Source organism: Juglans microcarpa x Juglans regia, chromosome 1S (genome assembly GCF_004785595.1).
Source record: "Juglans microcarpa x Juglans regia isolate MS1-56 chromosome 1S, Jm3101_v1.0, whole genome shotgun sequence".
Taxonomy (NCBI): Eukaryota; Viridiplantae; Streptophyta; class Magnoliopsida; order Fagales; family Juglandaceae; genus Juglans; species Juglans microcarpa x Juglans regia.
In genome coordinates this window covers 20,969,344-20,996,576 of record NC_054595.1, presented here as the reverse complement: position 1 = coordinate 20,996,576, position 27,233 = coordinate 20,969,344, and the positions used below count along the sequence as shown (strand labels likewise).

Here is a 27,233-nt window from a genome sequence, read left to right as displayed (position 1 = left end):
TCATTTCTCTAGCTTTCTAGTTGGTGGTCCGTGCATGCATGGCCGGCCATAAATTAAAACTGAAGCAACATACTCTATTATAATAAGTGGCTATTTAACTGTGAATAGTAACTTTTGTTATTTTTCTATTAACTTTTCTTATTTTTTCGTTAAGTTTGTTAAGTCTTGTTTTACCAAAAGACTCTTAAAACCCTTGATCATTTGACGTGTAGCTCCCTTGTAGAATTTAATGAAGAATCTTGTTTTATCAAAAGATCTTTAAAACCCTTGACCATTTGATATATAGCTCTTTTGTAGAATTTAATGAAGAATCATATTTTACCAAAAGACCCTTAATAAAATATAATTATTATTAATATTTTAATTAGTAGAACTATAAAATGTGATAAAAATAAAAATTAAATTAATTATTAAATTAATAATATTTTATTATTATATAGAGAGTAAATAGATAATTCAATATGGATGTAGACCAATACTAATACTTTGTTGAAATTTAGATTTTTTTTAATCTTGATTTTTTATTTTTCTTTAATCTTGTATTTCCTTTTTTCAGACAAATAAGCTACTAATTTTTTTACTTTTTTTTTTATTTAAATCATTGTATCAGGTGCAGCCCTGAACTAATGCACACGAGATCATTCCCTAGTGTGTGTGTGTGTGTATATATATATATATATATATATATATATATGCAATTAGATCAAGAATAGTCAAACATCTATAAAATATGTATCAAAAATTACGTATAGATACAACCCTTTTTATAACTATCTATACAACTATGTTTTAAATGAGATATATTTTTATAACTTAATAATATGGGTGGTATATAATATATGGCATGACTTATGAATCTAATACGAATACAACATAAAATTAGTTGGTTTGTGTTCAATATAAATGAGTTTGGGTTAAAATGGACTAATTCGTTAAGACACGATTAATTAACAGGTAAATAACGGGTTAACCCGCTTAACCCAAAATCAACTGTTATAACCCATTTAAATTTACTTCAAAATTATAATTGTATTATTGTTGAGTTGTAATATTGGTATTTCTCAATATACTTATTTTTATTATTATGATTGTAATTCTGGACATATGCTTATATTTGTTATTGTAGGGTTGTAATATTTATTATAGGTGTTAAAATTTGGTAAATATTGATATTTTTTGTTACTAAGTAGTCTTATTATTTTTTTAGATATTGTGGCTACTATTAAATATAGATTTTAAATTGTATATGAATTATGTTAATCATGATGTCAAATGGGCTATGCATGTTAGTTCAACTCATTTACATGAAACGGGTTGAAATGAGTCGTGTCGTGTTGAGTTATTTCTAATTAATTATTGAGTAATGTTATACACCACACTACTATCCTATTTTCATCTCACTATATAAGATATTACACATTTATTACCATTAAATGATAAAGAAATTGTGATAAGTGTCACATCTTACATAATGAGATCAAAATATGATGGTAGTATAATGTATAAAATTTTCCCTAATTATTAAACGGTTAAAACGAGTGACACAACACGACCCGTTATTTAAATGGATCGGGCTAGGGTTTGATATGTTTGGCATGTTTAGCTTAATGGGTAGGGTTCGGATTGACCTATTATTATATAGTCGAATGTCTATAACTTGACATGAACACTATTAGAAAATACAAACTGCCACCCCTAATTAATAACGTGCAAAAATAAAGTTATTTTACATACATACATATGTATATACCTTCATTTTAAAATATGATTATAAAAAATATTGTGTGTATATTATTATTCTTACGTATGCTTAAAAGTATATATAAATAAATTTAAAAATTAGAACTTTTAATGTTGTTATTATATATTCAAGTCCCAAATTACCAAGTCGTAATCATGAGTTAAAGTGGTCATTTTTCAAAGGGTCACGTCGAACATTGTCCCTAATTACCTTCTAAAAATTAATTACCATATTAATTCGATCCTAATTAATTAAGTAGTACTCGATGCCCCAAAAAGTAATGCATCTTTTTAAGTTTTTCACAAGAAGTCGTGGCCTTCCTCAGTCCCACACATCCAGCTCCTCCATGCATTACTGATTTCTTCTCTCTTTCCAGCAGCCCCTCAAAAGTCAGAGTTTCGATTGGTTTCTACTCATCCAATTAATTAGTAGCTAGTCATGCTTTTAACGTTTAGGGAATTGACTTTAGGTACGTAAGCTAAAATGAATTCCTTGGTTAAAATTTAGATAGAACTTCCTCTTTATGTCCTCAATCGTCTTGGATTAATTATATGCAATTAGGAAAAGAATGCATTTGAGCTATGCAGGTGATCTCTGTTGAGTGCATTATTTCAACTAATATTGGCTTAGCCAAATTAATAGAAAGACTAGCCTCCTTACCCAAATTTTGAAGTTACTACAATAAAATATATATATATATATATATATATATATAAATGTTTGATTCACGAAAGAATCTCGTAACAGTAAACTTATAAACTGATTAGATTTATATAAATATATTTTATCGTAAAATAAATCTTAGCATTGCTAATATCGATGGCAAATTCCCTCCTCCATCAACGCCAAAATAGACTAGTGCTAATTAATTAATTTTCACGAATTTAGCATATTTTTATATAATATGCATGCAAGATATATATATATATATATATACATGTTACTGCTGATCATGAAGTCTTGATATATTCAGATACATTCAATATTAATCATGAATATATGAAATTAAATTCCCGTAACTCGCGGGGTGAAAAGTATTCCTAATCTTTAATAGTCAACATGATTAACGCCATTCCTAAGACGCAGATGGAAAACCGTGGCCGGCCTGCAGGCTGCTGGCTAGCTAGTCCAAGATCAAGACGACTACTACTGATCACATACAAGATGAATGCATGCTAATCTTTGTTTCTGACGTGGCTACTTTCATCATGTCCCAACTCTCAATTAACCATGCATGCATGTACCTAGCAGCTAGCTTGCTTGCTAGCTTTAAATTTCTCCACAAACGCAAACTCAGAAGACTGGGAGATGATCATATCCCACCCAAGACGTCGGCTGATCTCGATCGTTTCCCAGTCAACAAAAAAAAAAAAAAAAAAAAGAACAATTGAGTGGGAAGTTGGGGACGGAAAAGAAAACGTACAGAATAATTAATGAGTCCTGCCGCCGCCCAGCTTTGTCGGTGGCGTGCCCGCTAGCACGAGATTATATTTTTATTTTTATTATTTTTATATTTTTTAAATATTTTTAAAAAATAAAAAATTATATATCAATATGTTAAAAAATATTTTTTTATTTATTGAATAAAAAAATTTTAAAAAAAATTAAATATATAAACAGTCATAATAAAAAGATAAATTCAAACAATATATTAAAATTTTTTAATTATGAAAACATCGACGGGGTTTGTAAAAATCATTTTCAAGAAAAAAACCAAACCATGCACTAAAATTCATGATCACTAATATCAACGTACAGAAAAATTAATGAGTCGTACCTCCAGCTTTGGCGTGTCTGTTAGCATAAAATTACATTTTTTATATATTTTTAATATATTTAAATATTTTAAAAAAATAAAAAATTATATATTAATATATTAAAAATTATTTTTTTAATTATTAAATAAAAAAATAAATATATGAACAATTAAAATAAGGAAACAATATCAAACGACGTACTAATATTTTTCATAATTAATTATAAAAATATCGACGGGGATTGTAAAAATCATTTTCAAGAAAAAAACCAAATCATGCACTAAAATCCATGATCATTAATATCAACGTACAGAATAATTAATGAGTCGTGCCACCCAACTTTAGCGTGTCCGTAAGCATAAAATCATATTTTTATTTTTATTTTTAAATATTTTTAAAAAATAAAAAAATTATATATCAATACATTAAAATTAATTTTTTAATCTTTTTTAATCATTAAATTAAAAAATTAAATATAGATCAAAATGAGAGGACAAATTTAACCGATATATTAACATTTTTCATAATTAATTATGGAAATATCGACGGGGTTTGTAAAAATCATTTTCAAGAAAAAAACCGAATGATGCACTAAAATTCATGGTCATTAATATCAACGTCGACTGAGGAAAATCCTGTTTGACACATCCACTCTTCAAAGGCCATGTGCAAGCTTAATTTGGTTATGATCATGTAGAAGACTTTCACTTGTATTCAAATATCTAATTGGAAGTAGCTGCTAGTCTCCGACTTTTAATTCATGACTAGGGATATTGCATATGCAGCAATGAGCTTAATTTTTCCGAGTTGATCTTATCCATGTCAATCTGTATCATGTGTTGAGATTATTCTCAATAGTGCTTGCAACGTACGTCTACGATATTAACCTTTTGTGGAACAGGCTGAATAACTTCGGATGACTCTAGTAGAGGCCTGATGCTTTTTCGATGATTAGATGCGGTTTGAATAATGAGTTAGAATGAGATGAGTGGATATGAAAGTTGAATAAAATATTATTAGAATATTATTTTTTAATATTATTATTGTTTTAAAATTTGAAAATGTTAAATTGTTTATTATATTTTGTATAAAAATTTAAAAAAATATTAAAATTAGGAGATGAAATGAAATATTTATTGTATCCAAATTGAGCCGAAAAAGATTGAAGTCTCTAAATGATCATAGATTCAGAAAATGTCAAACATCATCAAGGTTGTCGCATGTCATATGAAATTTTCAAGGTTAATGAATTCTGCGAAGCTCTTAGAAGAAATGCTACTCTTTATTTTAAATTTTGTGATCATCTCTAGTTTGCATATGTTGGTGCGGGACAATTTAAATGGCTCTTCATTTAGTGTAAGGCTTCTATGCCGCCCAGCGTTTACTGTTGGGCGTGCTATCCAAGAATTTTTTATTTCTTTTTTTTTCATATTTTTTTTAATATGTTTAAGTATTTTTTTTTAAATTTAAAAAATATACCAATACACTTAAAATCACTTTTTTAATCACTAAAGAAAAAAAAATACCAACCGTCAACTGGGGCAGTCAAACATAGGCGACAAATAAACTTTTTCCCTACATTTAGGTAGCAGCTATATAGACAGAATAACTTAAAACGTGTTGTATCATCAAACAAGATTAGAGATGATCATAACAAAGTTCAGAATGAAGAACCCTATCTCTCTTGAAACAAATGTACTAAAACCAAGCTGGGGAGATACATACTCAACTATATATTTCACATCAATTCCAAACAGCTCAACTTGATTGCAGCCATACCTTCACCGAACCATGAACCAATTTGAGTTCAAGTACTTTCAAGATATAATTTCAGCATTAGCACTGCGCTGAAAGTAACAGTATTATCACTTTTGGTTTCCTATGCATACTTCTAACAAATTTAAGAGTAACGGAGAATTAACTAACAAATCAAACCAATATATATGGGAATCACAGATATCAAACCAAAATTTAGAGTAATAAAAGCAAAAAAATACGAGATTTTGGTCACATGAAAAACTTTTGAAGAACTCTTCAAAAGAAAATCAACTTCGGATTCTCAGTTATCACTGGCCTTGATCAAATATGCTATAGAATTAACTGATTGCAATCAGATTTAGACAGTCACAAAATTTTTGTTGCAGTCTCACGAGTGACTTGCTCGATCTCTGAAACAATGGCAGTTTTGGAAACCCTTTCGGCAAATGAATATGTCCAAACCAATGAACTCAACAGCATCAACTCAAGAACAAAGTGATAACAAAGATCAACATAGTGATGTTCTGTATATAGGAGAGCAGACTGTTTGGCTTTTAGGCTTGGTATCTCACTAGGATTTTCTCTCGGGGACAATAAATCTATAAAATAATGCTCAAGTCCCGAATAAAAATTGTGCCTCATTATCCTTTTTCAAATCTGGATTACAAAGCAATATTCAACTTAGATTTTGTTACATTCACTTGATGAGTTGTTTTGAACCAGTAAGCATTAGAATTGGAGTAAAGAGTGAAGCTGTAGGACTTCGAATGAGCTTTCTAAAGCCACCAAGATCACCTTCATCCGATTTTGGATTCAAAAGTTATGGTTGTTTTATTTCGTCGTTTAGATATAGAATCCATCTCATCTCATCATTTCATCAATATAACTTTTTTAAATTTTCACACAATTTAATAAACAATTCAACTTTTTTAAATCTCAAAATAATAATAATATTATATTCTAACAATATTTTATTCAACTCATTTAAAATTATCTCTTCTCACCTCACTATCCAAACGAGACTATCTCACTAAATCTGATAAAATTGTTATTTCTACGAATTTTGTCCAACTTCACCCAACATATTTACAAGTCAACTAAACTAAGTTTTGTCAAAACAATTATTTTGCATTAACAATTTCAATTTCTGTTCCCGTGTAAAAATGGGTCCTGTCTGAAGAATTTCTCATAAACATTTCAATAGGCCATTATGCCATCTCGCCATTTTTACATGGATTTTTAGCCGAAAGAAACTCATGTAAAATCAAATAAACTAATAAATCTGAGATCTTGAAGCAGGTTATCTCATGTGATTCACAATAAAATCCTCAAAACAACGAAAAACAAGAACAAACCCAGTTCCCATCCTAAAACTTGCAAATTACAAAAATGAAGACAAACCACCCTGACAGGATGATCAGGTTGCACCAGGTTTCGCGAATGCTCTCAAATAAGATTGATACAGATGTTCCATGGCTGACAAATGTATTTTAAGTAGGAAAAAAGCAACCTCTCAGGTTCATCGAAAATGATGAGTAACCGTTTGCCAGATCCGGTAGTTTGCCGAGGTTCATAACCCTCCTCCTGGGAGATTTGCAGCATATGATCTTTCCCCTGACATCCGGGAGAGCCAGCTTAAGAACCTGCTTCTCAAGCTTTGACCCATCTTGGGGCTCATAATCCCTTTTTCTTTTTCCCCCGTGTTCCTCATAATTCCACCTGTCTATTTTTTCTCATCATCATATCCTGATGCCCTCCCACTCCTCCCAATTAAATACGGTTCCGGCAAGGAATTGTCATAATGCATATCCAGACCTTGGTAAGATCGAGCTGCAAAATACTCTGGCCCAGATCTAGCTGTACTTTTTTTTAAAGAGTTTGGGTTATCACGCAATTGCAGAACCTTCTCCATTGCATTGGCTAAGGCAAGAGTTCCCTTGTCTTCCTTATCATTTTCTTTTCCTGTAAAGAACAAAACAAAAAAACTCAAAAATATATCAAAGAAAGTAACTTGTCAACACCAGATGTTATCTGTTTCCTTAATTGAGTCAAGGAACTTATCAACTGCATAGATCCATCCAACATTTCTAAGTCTAACATTGCTTTAAAGTTTTAAACCAAAAACAATGTAGAAGACAGAGAATATAATAATGATGCAAACATCATTCATTAAAAAAAATCTTAATCGGTTTGAAGAAGCTTTCAATTTATATACCACTCGACAAAGAGGAAACCTTCTAGTGGATCTTATTTAATTTGTAATTTTTATTCTATCATTCTATATTAATCTAGAAGACTTCAACTGAAATATAAATACAGTGGAAGTAGTCTCTAACATGTCTAGCCGTCTAAAAACATTTTTTTTTAATAAGTAAAAATGTATTAATATCAATAGGCATAACCAAGTACACTGGGTGTATATAGGAGAAAACACCTAGCCGTCTAATAACATATGCGAGCATTTTCTGACTTCTCATGCATGTTCAACAGAAAAATATCTATCACCTATCCAAAGTCCTCCATCCACTTACCACTTGACGATATCACTCCCATTGCAACAAATTGAACCAAAGGAAAGAGATAACTACCTTGCAGATCAACATCTTCTACATATCCACCAGACAAAAATGAAAACCTTGCTTCTTCTGACTCCTTAACTTCCACTAGAGACGAATTGATCAAATCCCGGAACTCCATCACAAACGCTCCTGTCCATTGACTTCCCCTGAGGCATGGACATAGTGAACTTTAAACAAGGATGAAAAAAAAGTACCAAATGCTGGAATAAACTAGTTAAATATAAAATCACTAATTGCTGATATTTTCCTCATATACATCCGTCTTAGCTTTCTTTCTTTTTTTGGTTCTTTCCCATATCCAAAAGAATTTACTTCACTCTTAGTCTTTCCTTACTAAATTAGTGTTAGGACAGCTTTAAACTTGACAAGTCTTGACATCCTTAGTGTCAATGGCCTCTTTTCCCAATGAAGCATTTAATTGGGCCCCAAAAAATGATCTGACTATGCTCATTTGGATGTTGAGATCACTCAAATACAAACATTTTTCAATTTCAAATCTTCAACTTTTTCATCTAATCATTAGTTAATCATTATAACTTTCTCAAACTTCCAAACAAAAGAAAAAAAAATCAACTTTTTCAAATTCCAAAACAAAAATTATATTAAAAAATTATATTCTAAAAATATTTTAACTTTCTAATATTTTCACTCAATTTTTTCTCTCTCATTTCCCAAAATCTCATAAAACATCCTAGCTCAAATCATTTCACTACTATTCACAAACAATTTCACTACTATTTACAGATTTTTCATCTCATCTCAACATCCAAATGAGGCATGATACCATTCAGACTTCACAACATTACAAACAAAACAAAATTCAGCTGCGGCAAAAAGACCAGGACAAAAAGAAGAGACATAGAGCTACTACACAGTATATAAACCACAAAAATAAAGGGTAAAAAAAGTTCAAAACTAGGAATTTAAGATCTAACCACAAAGAATGTTTTATCCAGTACCTGTTGAAAGCAAGCATGGCTTCAAATGGAGTGATAACGGGAGCTAGATACTCATTGCTATCCAGAAGGGCAGTTTGGGCACAAGACACATAAATGAAAACATCGCACTGCACAATTCGAAAACTTTTAATGAACATGCATATTCTGAAATCGACTTGCACCTATCTCAGTTTACCTCGGGAAAGTTGGCAAGTTTTGCAGGGTTTGGTCTTCCAACAACAAGAGTATAGACCTTTTTCCCAGCTCCTGTGATCAGGTCTTTCATCTGGTGAATCATGTGAAGGTAACCAGCTGCATCAACAGTTGTAGAATTAATTAGACATCTAGCTGAGTAGGATAAATTTTTTGATTGGAAAAAAAAAATTGGTGATACACATGAATCTCATCATAATCAAATTGTCTCAAAACTATAAAACTTTTTTTTTATAAGTAAACAATTATATTGATATGAATAGGCATAGCCCAAGTACACAAGATGGTATACAAAAGGTCACACCTATTTAGAGCGAAGTAGAAACAAGAAAATCATGAAAATCGAGGCCAAGAAAATCTACAGCTGTGGCCCAAAGAAAAATAGTGCTAACAAAAAATAATATAAGTTCTACTAGCGAGCGCTCCTTATCTTCAAATGTCCGGTCATTTCGCTCCTTCCACAGGCACCACATGATACATCGGAACCATTTTCTACACCATTGCGATTTGTGGGAGACCTCGTTGATTTATCCAGCTAACCATAAGCTCTGTCACTGTGGCAGGCATAGCCCAAGCTAAGTCCATTCTATTAAACACTTCATTCCATAATGTTCCAACCACCTCACAATGCAACAGTAAATGATCCACAGTTTTCCTATTTTTCCTACACATGCAACACCAATCTACTATGATCACCTTACGTCTTCGTAGATTATCCGTCGTCAAGATCTTACCTAGTGATGTTGTCCACACAAAAAATGCCGCTTTAGGAGGCGCCTTGTTTCTCCATATCTTTCTCCATGGGAATTTCGTATTCTGTGGTTGTGTAAGAGACATATAGAAGGAGCGGACTGAGAATGTACCTTTACCGGTATGAATCCACCACATCTTGTCTGCTCTTTGGATTCTCGGCATCATGGAGTATAGAAAAGCAAAGAACTCCTCAATGCTGCCAACTTCCCAATCTTGGGCAGCTTTAGTGAAATTCACATTCCACTGGACTAGGTACCCAAAATAACTCCATACAATTAGCCATTAATGCATCTTTCTCACCTGCGATCCTAAAGACTGGTGGAAATGAATCCCTTAAGGCTTGGTCTCCACACCATAGGTCAATCCAGAATTTTATTCTAGATCCATCGCCCAACACCATTCTAGTATGCCGATTAAAGATCCCCCACCCCCTTCAAATGTGTTTCCAAACTCCCATTCCATAAACCCCGTGAATCTCCCTAGTGCACCCCCCCCCCCCCCCCAAATGCCCCATATTTGCAATCGATCACTGACTTCCATAGGACTTCCAATTCTATATTATATCTCCACAACCACTTCCCAAGCAAGGTTCAATTGAAGATCATCAAATTTCTAATGCCCAACCCACCCGAAGATATTGGAGAACATATCTTATCCCACTTGACTAGATGATACTTGAATTCTTCTCCTATCCCACCCTAGAGAAAGTCACGATACAGCTTCTCAATACGGTTCGCCACACTTCCTAGAATTGGGAATGGAGATAAAAAATACGTTGGTAGGTTAGAAAGAGTACTTTTGATAAAGGTGATCCTACCGCCTTTCGAGAGATATAATCTGTTCCAACCTATCAATCTGCGTTCAATCTTCTCCACCACTGAATCCCAAATCGATATAGATCTTGCAACTGCCCCCAAAGGAAGACCAAGGTAGTTCATGGGAAGAAAGGAAACCTTACATCCAAGGATACTAGCCAATTGCCTGATGTTACAAACATTGCCCACTAACACCAATTCTGATTTATCAAAGTTCACTTTCAAACCGGATGCCGCTTCAAAACAAAGTAATAATGCCCTCAATGTTTGAACTTGGTTTTGCTTTGCCTCACAAAAAATAAGTGTATCATCTGCAAACAATAAATAAGATAGGTTAATAGTGCCCCTATTAGGATCACCCACCAAGAATCCCTCAATAAAGCCATTGTTCACCAAGGCTAGAATCATTTTGCTAAATGCCTCCATGACAAGAACAAATAGGAGTGGGACAAAGGATCTCCTTGTCTGAGGCCCCGAGAGCTATTAAAGAAATCATTTGGGCAACCATTCACCAATACTAAAAACCTCACCGTAGAAATACACCATCTAATCCACGAGCACCATTTCTCTCCAAAACCGCACTTTCCAAGCACATATAGTAAGAGCTCCCAGTTTACATGATCATACGCCTTCTCCATATCTAGCTTGCATAAGATTCCCAATTGGCCAGATTTTAGTCTAATGTCTAGGCGTTAATTAGCAATGAGAACTGAATCCAGAATTTGCCTATCTTTAACAAAAGCATTTTGGGGTTTTGTAATGATCCTCGCCAAAACCTCTCCTAGACGATTGGCAAGCACCTTAGAAATAATCTTATATATCTCATTCACAAGACTGATAAGCCGGAAATCCTTCACCTCGAAGACCCAATCTTCTTAGGAATTAGTGCTATAAATGTGGCATTGAAGCTCTCCTCAAATTTCTCGACTAAAAAGAATTCTTAGAACACTTTCATTAAATCTGCCCTCACCACATCCCAACAAGTTTGAAAAAATCTCATGGCAAAGCCGTCGAGGCCAGGTGCTTTATCTTTGACCATTCTCCATATCATGATGTGGACCTCTAACTCCTCAAAGGGCCGCTCCAGCTACAAAACCTGATGTAGATCTATGGACTCTAAAGGCTAGTCCATCAAGTGTTGGCCACCATCCCACCTGTTCAGAAAGTAAGCGTTCATAAAATCCCACAGCATGCTCCCTAATCACCGGAGCCTCCATACATTCCACTCCATCTATTTTTAGCATCTCAATAGTATTAGTTCTCCTATGGGAGTTGGCCACTCTATGAAAGAACTTTGTGTTGCAGTCTCCTTCTTTCAACCATAAAGCTTTTGATTTTTGATGCCAAGAGATCTCCAATAACACCACCCTTTCTAATTTTGCCTTTAACTCAGCCTTCCGAGATGCTTCCTCCATAGATAGAACCCACCCCTCTTGTGTCCTCCCTACCTCTTGAAGCTCCTCTAGCATAGTCTTTTTATGATCTCCTATATCACCAAAAGATTGAATATTCCATAGCTTTAAATCATTTTTTAGAGCTTTCGATTTACTTGCATAAATTGAAGTTCGGAGTGCCATTAAACTGATAAGAATCCCACCAATGTCTAACTCTTTCCACAAAACCTTCAGTTTTAAGCCACATATTTTCAAACTTAAAATACTGACGCCCACCTTGAATACCTCCACAATCTAGTAATAACGGAAAATGATCCAAACATAGACGAGCAACCTCTTTTGACAAAGCTCCGGATAATAAGTTTCCCACTCCGATGATACTAAAAATTTGTCCAATCTAGACCACATATGATTATTGGATCATGTATAAGTACCACCCATGAGAGGAATATCCATCAAACCCAAGTCGAAAATACACTCCGAAAATTTTGTCATCGCTAGTCGTAATCTGCTTCATTGGAACGTTCACTAGGAAATCTTGTAACATTCAAATCACCACTAGGAAAACTATAAAACTATGACAGATAATGTTGAAAACAGTACAAGAAAAATAACATTCGGACTTTCAGCACCCAGATTGTGCTGCTGCATCAAACTAAGAAAGAAGCATGAAGAGATCTCAGCAAACTTTCCATTTAATTCTCAAGATTTACATAATCATACACCAAACAAGGAGTTAAGAGAAATAAAATAACTACACACATAAAAGATACTAATACAACTTAAATCCTTGTCAGTATGACATCCCCATAAGTATATAATTATCAATGGTTTATGAACTGACAAGAATAAGAAATTAAATGAATCATTTCAAATAACAACATAGTTCAACACAGAACAGACTCGTACAAATTGATAGCTCAAGGGGAACTAACCTACACCAAGAGTTCCCACCAAAATCCCAACAATGTTAGCATCCTTTGCCTTTTCGACTAGGTAATATCTGCAAGGAAAAAAATTTTTTTGATCGGTAAACAAAATTTTATTAATCAAAAGAGAGACAGAGAGCGTCCAAGTAAAAATTGCCACAGAAAATAACGCAGAAGAAGTACTGGACACTATAACGGACAGAATTCCATGCCACAAGTGAATCAATACACTTTTAAGAAGAAAAGGATATCAAAGGTGAAATGCAGAAAGGGGGGGGGGGGGGGGGGGGGGGGGGGGGGGGGGGGGGGGGGGGGGGGAGAAAGATTATGTTACATAATACCGGCGCTTAAGAATCCTTTTCTGCTGAGACACATCTGTCACCAAACGGTTCTCTTTTGGATTGTATCTGACTAAAACCAACATTACAAAATATTCTTGATGAGTTAAACAACACCAATTATAAACAAAATCAATTTAAAAATATTAGATGACACGCAAAACAACTAGCTGTTATGTGTACGCATGAGCAACTACTTTATTTTAGCATGTTCAAAAGAATCAAATTGTATCTGACTAAAACCAACATTAAAAAATATTCTTGATGAGTAAAACAAGACCAATTATAAACAAAATCAATTTAAAAATATTAGATGACACGCAAAACAACTAGCTTTTATGTGTACGCATGAGCAACTACTTTATTTTAGCATGTTCAAAAGAATCAAAAGGGACATCGCAAATGCTGAATTGTCAACACAACAGACAGACACCTATCAAAAACACAACAGACAGACATATAAGGGATATAGTAATTTCTCTACCTATATCACAGCCATTAAATGTCAGTACAACAATCGCAAATTCCGGGTTGTCAGAACCAATCCAAAAAAGCAAGTAGTCCTCCATTTTGTGTCCTTTAGGTAAAGTCCAGACCAAGCCCCCAATCTTATATCTATTATCAGGTGCCATCCCATAAGCGTTATCATCGGTACAAACACCAGCTGGTTCCACAAGTCCAGTGGAGCTTCTATGATCATCAGATGAATTCATAACTGAACAACTAACATCGGCAAAACAGACTTCTAATTTGGATTTGGACTCGGATAACTTTGATGCCTCTACCAATGCTTCTCTTATATGCTTTATCGAATAAGCATATTCCAGCCCATAAAGGACCTGCACTAGGAAAGTTCGGTAAACAATGTTTAAAACAAATTTATGTAACGGTTCCTGCCACCAATGTGCAAAAGTAAATAGTTTAATTATTAAATAATAGAGAAAAAAAATGTGTGAGAAAGTAGCTTGGAGAGATGGTTCCAGTGGGTGTGGTGCCTAGTATCAATAGCTTGGCGAGTTTCTTGGGTTGTAAAGTGGCTTCCTTGCCTATGAAATATTTGGGTCTTCTATTAGGGGCAACATTTAAGGCTAGAGCCATTTGGGATAGGGTTGTTGAGAAAGTAGAGAAAATGTTGGCTAGTTGGTAACGGATGTATTTATCGAAAGGGGGTAGACTCACATTAATTAAGGGTACTTTATCCAACCTCCCCACTTATTTTTTATCTTTATTTCCTTTGCCCGCAGGGGTGGCTAATAGGATTGAGAACTTATTTCAGACTTTCTTGTGGGGTGGAGTGGGGGATGAAACAAAGTTTTATCTTGTCAATTGAAATAAAGTTTGTTCTTCAATCTCTTATGGAGGCTTGGGGGTGCGCAACTTGAGGACATTCAATAAAACCCTATTGGGGAAATGGTTATGGAGGTAACATTTGGAGGGGGGTTTTCTTTGGAAGGAGGTTATTGATCATAGACATGGAAGTGCTTGGGGGGTTGGTGTACTAACGAAGTGAAGGGGGGTAGGGTGTGGGCTTATGGAAATTTATTAGGAGGGGTTGGAAGAGTTTTATCACTTATATCTGTTTTGTTGCTGGTGAGGGCTCTAGAATCAGATTTTGGCACTACGTTTGGTGTGAAGACTGCACTCTCTATAGGGCTTTTCCAGCTCTGCATTGTTGTCAATAGAGATGCTTATGTGTCAGATATGATGGCATTTTCCCATGGTTCGCACCAGTGGGATGTTCAATTTAATAGGGATATTCATGATTGGGAAATGGATAATGTTTCAGAATTTTTCAGTTTGATATATTCCACGGGAAGTCTAATGGCACATGGGGATAGAATGCAGTGGAGGCCTAACGGGAGCAAGCAGTTTACAGTGAGATCGTATTACAAGATGTATCATCACATGGTAATGTTCCTTTCCCATGGAAGAGTATTTGGAGGTCTTGTGTGCCTCCCAAAGTAGCTTTGTTCATATGGACTGCCTCTCTTGGGAAGATTTTGACCACGGACAATTTGAGAAAGTGGGGTCTCATTGTTATGTATTGGTGTTATTTGTGCAAGAAGAATGGAGAATCAGTGGATCACTTATTACTGCATTATGAGGTGATAAGAGTGTTGTAGGATGAGATATTTAGAAGAGTTGGTGTGGCTTGGGTTATGCCTTTGAGGGTGGTGGATTTAATAGCTTGTTGGAAGGAGATTCAAGGCTATCCCCAAGTAGCAGCAGTTTGGAAGATGATTTCTTTGTACATTATGTTGTGTATTTGGATGGAAATGAATGTTGGGTGCTTTGAAGATAGGGAACGTACAATGGAGGAACTTCAGAACTTTTTTGTACACACATTATTGCTATGGTTTTCAGCCATTGTGCTTAACAGAACTAGTGTTCATGATTTTCTATTCTTAATTTCTGATTCCTAGAATGTATTTAGGTGTTCTTTTGTATACTTCTTATGTACACAGGCTTTGCCTACTTCATTCGTATCAATAAAACTTTCATCGTACTTATAGAAAAAAAAAAAGTGTGAGATGTAAAGGAAAATGCAACCAGAAAGAGAATCATTCCCATTATCAAAGTAGTGAACAATTCCAAACTACAAACAGGATGGCAATGCCACCAAGCAAGATGTCCTATCAATACTGTGGTTTCCTTGGCATTGTAATTGAGTTGGTAGTATATCACAAAGGAATCTTTCTTTGATTTTTTGATTAAGTAAAAGAAGGCATAGTTAAAGAAATGAAAAGAGTGTACAGTAAATAGCCACGTTTCCATTGTCAACATCCATTTATTGTGAAGTTGGCAGTCTAGAAATCAAAAAAAATTATTTCAAGTAGATTTCCATACTAGGATACGCTTGTCATTGATCAAAGCATAACTTGAAAGACTTTCGATGCAGTTGGGTACGCTAACAGCAGCCTTTCCAATGACAAAGAATGCAGGAAGAGTTGTTGTCCTGCAAACAAAAATGGGGCCTTCAATAGAATGGCACATGAAGTACACAGAAAAGTACTACAGTAGCAGAGAAAACCACACAGTTAAAACCAATTCTGGTGTTACACTCATTAATTAAAACTCCAATGACTAGAAAGGAAGGCACAACATTACAACAAACTAAGAGATAAGCTAAGTTAAATATCCTAAACTAAAAGTAATAAAGACAAAAGATTAAACCTAAACTCAAGACAACTATATCATATTCGAGTTCCGTAATATCAAAGACCCCAAAGCAATACTGCCCTGAAGGGTTAATGGCCTTTACCAACCTATGAGAACTAAGATTCTTGTAAGTTAATATGTCACAATGTAGAAGTCATTAGATATGATGGTCTCTATTACACCCAACCACTTTCTTCCCTGGGCCTTAAATCCTTCCCAAACTACCAGTAATATAGTTTTTTCAAGAAGTTTTGGATTTAATTTTCAAAACCTCTCAGGCAATCAAATGATGGTGCTAAATGCTGGCAGGGAAATGCTCTAGAACACATTTAACGTGTTTTAAGAACAAAAGTGCCCGAAAGACTCAAGACAAAAGATTGTAGAGACCTGCAAGATATGAACTTCAACATCAGAGCTATGAAAAAGGTGGGACTTAGCAGCAGGCACTCCTTCAATCTACTAATCATAGACCCCGCAAGGAATTTTGAATTAAGGTAGAATGATAGGGTTAGGTGCATCTGTGGAACATAGAACTTCCATTTTTTACAAGTAAATCAGTATTCCAAAAGAACACCACGTAAAACTAATATTAAGGATTATTTATCATGGGAATCCTTTTTTAAGAAAAATGCAAAAATGTAGTTGCTAGGTGTTCTTTTCCCTAGAGCTAATTGAGATGCGCGTATCAGAGAAAAGAAACAGGCGTATGGTAGAAGCATAACTTATTTTCTCCCAGTATTTGAGACATGGGCATTCAAAATAAACATTGAAAAGTTTATATATTTCCAACAACTGTTCTGCTCAAAGGGCTTAATATTTCCGTATTCAATGTTTCTTTGTCTCTCTAAACATTGAATGGCTTAATATTTCCGTATTCAATGTTTCTTTGTCTCTCTAAACATTGAATGACTTGACGGAATAAGGTACAGTATGTATACAACTCTTTTGCCTAAACACTAAAATGCAAAGCACATCCACAGCAATTAGCATTTAGATCACCGAAAGTTTCAACAAGTACTCACGGGCTGAGACAAGTGTGCCCATAATGTACAACACACTCGGCATTAACGTGCAACGCTCCAACCTCGTCAACGCAGCAACTGCCGTATGTTGTGTCCGCCATCACAAACAATCTAACATCTTTGTTGCCTCCATTTTGTTCGGCGCCACATTTTCTCAGTGACCGAAGTTGGTCGCGCAGAGCTCTCACCACTCTCGTGGAATCCTTCAATAGTTCATCTGGGAACTGAAATTCGAGAAAAACAGAGTTTGATTTCGATTAACGAGCAATGAAATTAAGCCCTAAATCTCTCTTTGATCATTGACATAACTGAAATAAATCCAGGTATACTTATCAGAATAAATTCATAGAGTTGGATTTCCATAGATAGTCCTTGAAAACAATAGCAACTCCAACCCAAGAAATCCATGGCATCTAAATTTTCACCAAAACAATCAACCCTTTTCCTTTCCATCTCCTTCAGTTTCTCGGCAACCAAACAGAGGATAAAGATAAGGACTAGTGGAAGGTTTTAAGGCTATATAAGAATTCAATTTATTTGGTTTTTGTTCTCTGTGAATTGCTTCTCTCTCTTTTTTTTTACTTCCAGAACAAAGGGACTAGAGATTCTCTTCTCGTTTTATCAGAAACAAAAACACAGAGCTTCCAAACATAAGAGGGTTTTTCTAGGGTTTTCAGGAAGTTAACCTGTAAAGCGACTCTGGTGAAGTTCCGAGAGAGGAGAAACTTGGCGGTGCGGGCAATCTCGTAATTAGATTCGAAATCCATGGGCGGAGTGGAAACTTGAAAGCGAGCAGCTCGGCTAGCTGGTGAAGTCATGAAGAGAATTTATACGAGGGCAGATTTTTTTATTGGGCTTTGATTTCTAAGCCCACTAATTTTGGGCCACCTTGCTAACTGTTCCACAATAAGATAAAACCCAGATTAGTCCATCACAGCCCAATACATATCAAACCTGGCCGGCCACCCAAAACCTCTTCCAGACTCTTCCTCACCTGTTCGTCACGTTATCTTCTCTCTTTCTTCATTTCTTCTCCTTCTGCGGCAGCACCCGACTGTCTTCGGTGAACCCAAAGGTCCAGAACGAACGGTGAGCTCTCTCTCTCCTACTAGCATTTCCATTAGGCACTTGAAATTTGGCTTGTGAACTTACTTTTGATTTTTATTCTTCGTCTTTCGTTTTTGAAACCCGTTGAACAGTTTAGCAACCTGAACCCCAGGCTGTTGTGCAGACATATACCCGTGTAAATTTGTGTATATGTATTTTTCTTATTATTCTCAATTTTAGTTTTTTTATTGATTTGATTGTGTTCCGGGAGCTTTCTGGTCGGTTCGTCAAGTAGCATTATCATTAACTTTTACGGATATTAATGATCTTATTTGAAAGTGAGTTAAATGAGTAAGCTTCTTATATTTCGGTGAAGTTATTTAACTTTCTCGGACTATAGAACCCTTTTGGTTGTATGAAGGAAAAGTTTAATCTTTTTATTTTCAACTGGAAAAATGATACTTGTACCATATCATAGTTAATAGCATATGGATGTATGCCTGCTATGATGTTAGGAATTTAAATGCACTTATCGGGGGGAAATTGTTGTTCAATGATGTTTGAAGCATGGTGGTATAGGTGTTGGAGCTTGATGTGTGATTTAGAAAAGCAGCTGAGCTCTTTATTGAAGGATGAGCACCACGCAGATAACTGCCTGCAGGCCAAAACCCTATGTTAGAATTATTTCTCAATCCCACCACTTACCTTCGAATAGATGCATTTTAGCCATCCGTGATAATTGTCGTCCAAGAACTTCCTTGAGGCTATCCACCAATGCATCATACCACCAGCAATGCATGGCTGTGTCAAATTACCAGCAAAGCATGCCCGTTTGCTCGTTAGGAGGTGAAGGAAACAAGGAAGGTGGCAATGGGGTAAGAGGCATTTTTGTCTGATTTTCTATATCGTTATTGGATTGTTGTTAATAGTTGCTATTTGTTTACTGTGAATATCACTGGAAGCTTTACTCCCGGTACACTTTGGGCTCCATTCCATTTGGGCCCTACGGAATAAACGAAAAATTATCTCTGAACCTAATCATTTTAATTTTCTTAATCATAGTGGGTCTTCTGCTGTTTTCTGAGGCCTTTATTTTAACGAGTATCATAATTTTCCCCTTTTTGTGGACCTTGTCATTTTTTTCTGAAGCCTTTATGTTTAGATTTGTGTGCTATGTTATATAGTTAGTTCTTGCTAAATAAAGTCCATGAAAATTTTTTCTGGTCATGGTGAAGGGCATTGTAAGGATGTATTATCATGTTTCAGTCGTCTATAGTAGAGTATTGGACCTGTTATCTAAGCAAAAGGAAAGAGTGAGTTTTTAATAATATTTTATCAGGGAAACTGTATACATTTCTCTCAACTTCACATATTCCATCAGGGTTCTCCATGGAAAGCTATTCAGAATGTTATCGGAAGGTTCAAGGGAAAGTCTTTAGAAGATGAATTACGGCAGCGGATTGAGAAGAAAGGATACTATGATGATAGTGGCGGTGACGGAATACGTCCACCAGGTGGTGGAGGTGGTGGTGGTGGGGATGCTTCTGGTGGATCAGAGGATGAAGGCCTTGCTGGAATAGTTGATGAAACTCTGCAAGTGATTTTAGCAACTATTGGTTTTATTTTTATGGTATTCATCTCTCTCTCTCACTCACACTCGCACACCCATGTTAAGAAGCGCTTGGTAACTTCCTTATGACTGCAATGGGTTAGTTTCAAGCATATCCTTCTATTGAGAGTGATAACTGAAATGAATATGCCAAGATGAAGGTAAAAGAGGGAAAGATGTGCAAAATTGAACATAATTTTTCACGTCTAGCGCGAAAAACAAGCTAAGAGCTTAACTAAATTGTATAAACTAGCATGTTGGAATGAAGGAACCAGCACCCACTACACTCTCTCTTAGGCTGCACGCCTTCCGGTATTGAAAAATTCATTGATTCCTGATGCCGAGCTACTATTTGTAGAGTTTCAATCTTAACCATGGTGTACGTAAGCTTAGAAAAGCTGGACAAAGCCGGTGGTTAGGCAGACGCCCCATTGCTCTTGGTGTTGCAATGAATCCATTGGATCATCCTCATGGAGGAGGTGATGGGCATGCAGTAATGTTGGCTTGGAGTTTCATGCATGAAGAATGAAAACTCTTAATATGTAGTAAAAGAGTGACCTGATCTCATGAATTGGTTTTAGTAATTAGATTAATTGCGTATGTTGCTTAAATAAACGCCATGTAGGGGCTCTACTAGAGTTGAATTCCTGAATTATCTATCATCCATGTAATGTTAATAATGATGCGTTCTCTGTAGAACAAGCATAACTGGAAGAGAGAACTTGGAAGGAATCCAGTTTCTGCTGGTTTTCTGTAGGCTCTATTGGGTAACACTGCTCTTTTTTTTTTCTTTTTTTTTCTTTTTTTTTTTTTCTTTTTTTTTTTTGCAGTATGTTTACATCATCAACGGTGAGGAGATGACCCGGCTGGCAAAGGACTACATCAAGTATTTATTTGGTGGAAATAAGAGTGCTCGTTTACGGCGTGCCATGTACAAGTGGGGAAGGTTCTACAAGAAGCTGACTCGGAAGAAGAAGACTGATCCGCTTTGGTTGGAAAAGTCAATTATCAACACCACAACTTGGTGGGACAGCCCCGAAAAATACCGTCATCTCATTAGGGCTTTAGAATCAAATTCTGATCAGGAATAATGAATTGAGTTGTATCATCCTGCCTTCTGTTCAGATTATTGCATTTCCTTGTTGGTGTTGCAAGATGGTCTCAGTTTTTGGTAAAATTTACGTGAACGAGGTTTTATTATTTAGACATGTTGAGAGTCTTATGTGGCTGAACTTCGTGATTACAAGTAGTGAAAAGCAATTAAAATCTAGGATAGAAATTTGATGTTACCCACTATACTTGGTGCGGGGAAGAACTTCCTATGCTTTGCCTGATCATTCCTGCCACAGCTTTGCACTCTGCATTAGTTGGTGCTGTCAACGATTTAAATGATGAAGGTTGAAGAAAAGGATGTAATATGAAGGTTTGCAGTTGCTTTGTTAAAATAATATTGAGGTGGCCTCCAGCCGAAATTACTATGATTCTGATGACTTGCTATCTTAACTTGCAAGGGATTTTTTTAACAAATACCACCCTTGAACGGTAGTGTCAATTCGGTTCGTACACTTCCAATTTGAGCAATTTAATCACTGTATTCGTAAGTTAAAGGTATCTTCTATGCATTGAACCTTAAATGGTTGATCAAATGGCATGAAGTTTGATATATGTGTCATCGCATTGAAAAAGAGTGCATCCACGATTAAAAAATGAATTTTTTTCATGTAGGTTTCATGTTTTATTTACTTTTTTCAAAGTTATTATGCGGTGGTTGTACAATTCACAGTTGCAAATATCTTTTCTGTTGATATATTTGAAAGTCTCATAAAATATATAGTCAGCAACTTATCATTCTAGTCCACTTTACGACTTATCAGTTTCAGTTTCTGCAAACAACTACAACAGATTACTGACACTATGTGCTATTGTTTTCCTATATTTTCTTTTTTATTTTAGATCAACAATATAGGCAAAACCCAGTTCGAGCTCATATGTGCATGTACATTTTTTGGGTAAAAAATGTTTTCATACATAAACAGGAACTCCGGGAACTTCATATCTGGTGAAGTGAGGGCCAAAACAAGCCAAATCTGTCCAAAAAGATAAGATCGTCATTGTAAACTATTAACCATTTTGGTCTGGTCTGGAAAAAAAACTGGAAATTATCAGAGACGAAACAGGCAATGGCCGGTCGTTCATCAAAAATAGATGAAGCATATCCATATTGGACCCATGCCATCAGTCCAACATTAACGAGAAAGCAAAGTTTTAAATGATAATGAAGTTTCTGTAAAAACATCATTCTGCATTGCTCAGGTATATGTAAATCCGAAACAACATACTACTCTCACTTATCTTTTGAAGCAGAAGAGCATGAACAATGTATGTTTTGATGTTGGCCACCAGGAAATTTGTAAACGCAATTCATTATACCATGCAACAAGCTGAAACCAAAACATCCAAATAAATCTTTCTCATTCATTCAAACACAAGTTATAAATGACTCCATGCAAAGTCTTTCAAATTCTCAATGCAATCAAATCACGAGATTATCGTCAATTACAGGGTAACTTCTAAAAAAAGGGCAATTAAACAAAAACCCGTATTCTTCAATCCCTGTACTTGCTCAATGTTGACACAATTTTTGTTCTTGATTAATTTTTTCCCTCTGTTTTTAAGAAATGAGGAGACTACAAAGGTAAAGGGGGAGTTATTTACACCCTCTTGGGCTTCTTCGCAACCCCTTCTTTCTTATCACTCTCTGCAGCCTTTTTCTTATCCTTTCTCTCCCTCTTCTTTAGAGCTGTCATGTGGGCCTTGAGTATAGTTGCATACGAAGCTTGAAAACGCTGATGATCCTTTGCTCCAACCTTTCCAATGAAAACCAGTAAAAACTGTTTAGCCAGGGACTAAAAAGAAATGCGCACTAACATCTATTTTTTGGTAAGTAAAGCAAATGCAATGGACACTAATATCTACAAGCAAAATGACTGACCATGTCCATCAACTTGGTCCAATCTAGGAAAAAGGTCAACAATGGGACCTATTTGGTACAATTGTCGACTATATAAAAGTAAGCCCATCTGGCTCAGTTGGCAGAGCACAAGGCTCTTAACCTTGTGGCCATGGGTTCGAGCCCCACGGTGGGCACGATCTAACTTATCTCAAAATACAGGAAAAAAAAAAAAAAAAAAGAGGCTAAAAAATGCATATTCCAAAGACCAAATGAACCATCACCTCTGAAATAAATCACAGACCCAGACAGTATCAAGTTTTCTTAACGCAAAGACCCACTTACCAACAATTATCTATCATTAAATAGAAGAGACGAAAGCTCCCACAACCATGCAGCAGCAACTTTGATTTTAGAATGACGATATTTAAAAGCATTAGGCGTCTTCAATTCCTTTTTTCTTTTGTGCCCCCAAGAACCTTTGATTTTAATTTAAAAAAAAAGTGCACAATCCAAGCATCAGTTTTCTGAATTAGAATAGCCAAAACATACTTTTCATGGGAAAAGTAAATGTCAAATGTATAGAGTGCGTATCTCAGCATTCCTTATAGTATTCAGTATCATGCCATCCAAAACATATGGGCTAGTTCCTCAATCACAATATATGGAACAATGTCTTCATATTCTAATCAACCTTTTATCTTGAACCAAGGTTTCCACAGGCTCCCTACTCCACGAAAATATGACAACACAAACTATCACAAACTAACCGTTGACAAATTCCTCGAAGATGTAAGACGCACCCTGGAGAATTAATCACTCATATTTCCTTAAATCAAGCAACAAAAGTTTCACCCACTTACCTACCCAAATCTACAATCTCATCCTTTCCTCATCAATCTATTGATCTTTCCAAGAAATTCCATTCTAACTAATTCTTATGAGTCTCCAACTATCATTTTACAGCATTTACAAAAACCTTCCTTCAAATCAAGGGGAAAAATCAACCACCTAACTTTTCCTAAATTAACACCAGGACTGCAGTTTACTATCTTCTCCAAATCCGATGCTTCAAAGAACAGTCTCTAAAATAAAAGGTCCTTCAAACCTCCACAAAGCACTATCATTCCTAAGATACAAAAAATTACAAATACAACAAATGAATATGAATGGATCATATTGGTCACATAAAAAGGAGAATGATTCACATAAAAAGGAGAACGATGCATCATTCAGATCTCAGATCTAAAACTAGAACCCAAATTCCAATAACAGAATTCATCAAACCCCTAAAGAAACAAAAAAGAAATCGCAACACTCAAAACCACATAACAAGTGCAAAATTTCCTATGGTGAAAGAGAAAAAAAAAAAGGCAAACAGTTATACATGACCCAATTCCAGAACATGCCTAGAATCTCAACTCTGAAAAATAAAGGTCAATAATGGAAGAGCATGCAACTAATACTAATTGTCAGGACTACATACTGAAGTCGAAATCGTCTTTTTCCCATCAGTAGCACGGATAAGGCATCTATACTCAATCGTTTCACCAGCAGTTGCCATTTTATTCCTCTGAACCTTAGACTTCAAGGATGCTGAGAGATCACAAGAATGAAAAGCATTGATTAGAATACCAAGCAGACCACCCAAAAATTCATCAGCCTGATTAAAACAAATGGAATTAAAAGGAAAGACTGACACATACATCGCTTAAGGGTAACCCAAACAGAGCCCTTCTCAGTGCTGCGCTCAAACATGCTAGTGAGTTCATTGAGGAATGGGTCTAGCTGTAAAAGAACCTGAAAAAATATTTCAAGTGGACAGGAAAGAAAGAAAAGTCTGCTTTAGAATCTAGCCCAATCACAAAAAGGAATCAAAGCATGCACAAAAGCAACTGCAAATGGAGCTACCTAGAAATAGGCTATCTTCGCCATAAAACAACGATGGAATTATAATTTAACCCATAAAACACAGAATCATTCAGGGAGCAAGCATTTGAACCACTAGGGGTTGGCTTAAGTGGTAAAAGCCTTGGCACACTCTAAGTTTAAAGTTCGAATCAGCTTGGGTGCAAACAATTTCTAGGGCCATCAGACTGGGGAACTTCTCCCTGAATTACCCAAGGTACACTTACGGAAACTCTTTGCCAAGGACCTGTGCACCCCGGATTAGTCGGGACTTTGTTTTCGGACACCCGGTGCCAATCAAAAAAAAAAAAAAACAAGCATTTGAATAAATCCAAACCCTGGTTCATAATATATAGAACCATTTCATTTATAATCAACGAAAAAGCAATAATACAATAATTTCCCAATTTGGTCTGTGGAATTGAAAACCACGCATACGTGACAAAATAATAATAATAATAATAAGGTTACAGTCCCGAATAGCTGAGTGACGAGTTCGAGCATTGCAAATAAATACAATCTAGACATGCATGCGCAAATACAGACTTATACCCATACGTATACAATCCATAAACAATAATATTATCGCCTAAATTATTTAGTACTCTACATTTGAACAACGAATCCTATTGCTCGCAGTGATGATATTGGAGAACAGGATCAGCAATAACAGAACATCCATTAAAAAAAAAAAATCCAACAGGAAAAATTCTTAGATTAACAAAATGCCGTATGGAAAAAAGGCAGAGGAACAGAAAGAAGAGAATAATAACCATGATGAAGGTTGTGGTTGAGATCTAATCGCCGACCCAAATCCCTAGCAGTCTCTTTCTCTCAAATTCAGCGAGAGAAGCAAAACCCTTTCGCCGTTGAATCGAGAATTATAATTTCACAGGGACGCGTTGATTGAGTACTTGTAAGTTTGCGTCTCGATCAATCAAGGATTTGACTGAGCCTGAACGGGAGATATGACGGTTTCTCTACAATTTTATGTCTCTCTGTAACGCCAGTCATAGGGGCTGGTTTGGGCACGAAGAGGTGAGATGATGAATGGAACGAAATATTATTAAAATATTATTTTTTTAATAAAATATTATTATTATTTTAAAATTTAAAAAAATTAAATTATTTATTATATTTTATACGAAAATTTAAAAAAATTATAATAATAAGTGTAACCAAGCTATATATCCCATCGAGGCCAAATACTTTAGATTGGTGAATACAGTTCTCTCTCTAATTGGTGTACAACTAATAAAGAAGTCAGCCATATTAAGTAAATATTTATGTTTATTTGTTTGAAATATATCTAGTAATATTTTGAATAATACTGTTGGGTAATTTGAAATTTACCGTTAATGACTCTTTTGACGTGACACTGTATTGTCGTGTGATTTATTGAAAACACAAGCACAAAGTATGCAAGGGATCTAGATTTTAGGTCGGATTCTAAACTCATCTTAATTTATTTTTATTCATCTTATCTTATTATTATAATTTTTTTAAATTTTTATATAAAATATAATAAATATTTTAATTTTTTTTATATTTTCAAACGTCCTTTTATTTTAAATATGTTCATTTTTTAATAAATTACGTAATTACATGGTGGTTTGGTGTCAAAAAAAAAACATCTGAACAGTAATTTTCAAACAACCCAATAGTAATAGTCTAATATTTTAGTAAGAGTCGGGCTAGCTCGCTCAAGTTGACTTTTTTTAATTTTTTGGTTTTTTTTTACGTTTTTTTAATATATTTAAATATTAAAAAAAATAAAAAAAAAATATTTCAATACACTTAAAATTATTTTTTTAATCACTAAATAAAAAAAAAATCAAACGATCAAATTGAACTGTACAATTGAGAAGCAAAGTAATTTTTTCCTTTTAGTAAACCAAACGGTGCAAACATGCCATTTTTGTATAAAATGGTATAAGTAGTGAGAGACAACCTTAGTTTTATGAAAGGCAATGCGAAATTGTATGTCCATTAATACTTCAGCGTTCAATTCCACTTCACACTATCTTCTTCGACTATCTAGTAATCTAAACTCTAAAAATAGAATTTGGATCGGATTCAGGTTTATCTAGTAATTGAGGTTTTGGAAACCATTTCAATATGTGGGCATTGGTGTAAAAAAAAAAAAAGCTATACACCACAATATCATCATTTATTGAATGATTTTTTTTAATATTTATTATCCAATAGTATAAATATATCACATCTTACATAATAGAATAAAAATGAGATAAAAGTATAATATATAACATTATTCTTAAAAAATCATATTATTAACTGCAACGTGGCACGACACGGACACATA

At 34.9% G+C, this 27,233-nt stretch overlaps 3 protein-coding genes and 1 non-coding gene across 5 annotated transcripts; 2 read left to right on the top strand and 2 right to left on the bottom strand.

Annotated features, from left to right (window-relative positions):
- Nucleotides 1-6,510: 6,510 nt before the first annotated feature.
- LOC121245905 (2-(3-amino-3-carboxypropyl)histidine synthase subunit 2) lies at nt 6,511-18,223 on the bottom strand. Its single transcript, XM_041143812.1, has 10 exons — nt 18,083-18,223; nt 17,397-17,620; nt 16,063-16,171; nt 13,700-14,054; nt 13,219-13,288; nt 12,884-12,951; nt 8,970-9,085; nt 8,795-8,901; nt 7,845-7,981; nt 6,511-7,218 (listed from the first exon to the last, which is right to left on the bottom strand). Exons 1-10 carry the CDS (start codon nt 18,212-18,214, stop codon nt 6,980-6,982), a joined length of 1,557 nt encoding a protein of 518 aa, XP_040999746.1. The 5' UTR covers nt 18,215-18,223; the 3' UTR covers nt 6,511-6,979.
- A 125-nt stretch (nt 18,224-18,348) lies between these two features.
- Nucleotides 18,349-21,341, top strand: LOC121245906. 2 transcript variants are annotated; one of them, XM_041143813.1, is made up of 4 exons: nt 18,349-18,485; nt 19,023-19,318; nt 19,825-20,073; nt 20,883-21,341. In XM_041143813.1, the coding sequence occupies exons 2-4, from the start codon at nt 19,076-19,078 to the stop codon at nt 21,141-21,143; spliced, it is 753 nt and encodes a 250-aa protein (XP_040999747.1). In that variant the 5' UTR covers nt 18,349-18,485; nt 19,023-19,075; the 3' UTR covers nt 21,144-21,341. The 2 variants fall into 2 exon arrangements, with proteins under 2 accessions (XP_040999747.1, XP_040999748.1); XM_041143814.1 differs by having other exon boundaries at nt 18,360-18,485; nt 19,010-19,318.
- Nucleotides 21,342-22,506: 1,165 nt separating this feature from the next.
- LOC121245907 (signal recognition particle 14 kDa protein-like) lies at nt 22,507-25,938 on the bottom strand. The gene is made up of 4 exons (XM_041143815.1): nt 25,684-25,938; nt 24,709-24,802; nt 24,489-24,598; nt 22,507-22,919 (listed from the first exon to the last, which is right to left on the bottom strand). Exons 1-4 carry the CDS (start codon nt 25,684-25,686, stop codon nt 22,764-22,766), a joined length of 363 nt encoding a protein of 120 aa, XP_040999749.1. The 5' UTR covers nt 25,687-25,938; the 3' UTR covers nt 22,507-22,763.
- On the top strand, nt 23,127-23,199 carry TRNAK-CUU. Its single transcript has one exon. It is a non-coding gene; the product is annotated as a tRNA-Lys (tRNA).
- Nucleotides 25,939-27,233: the final 1,295 nt, after the last annotated feature.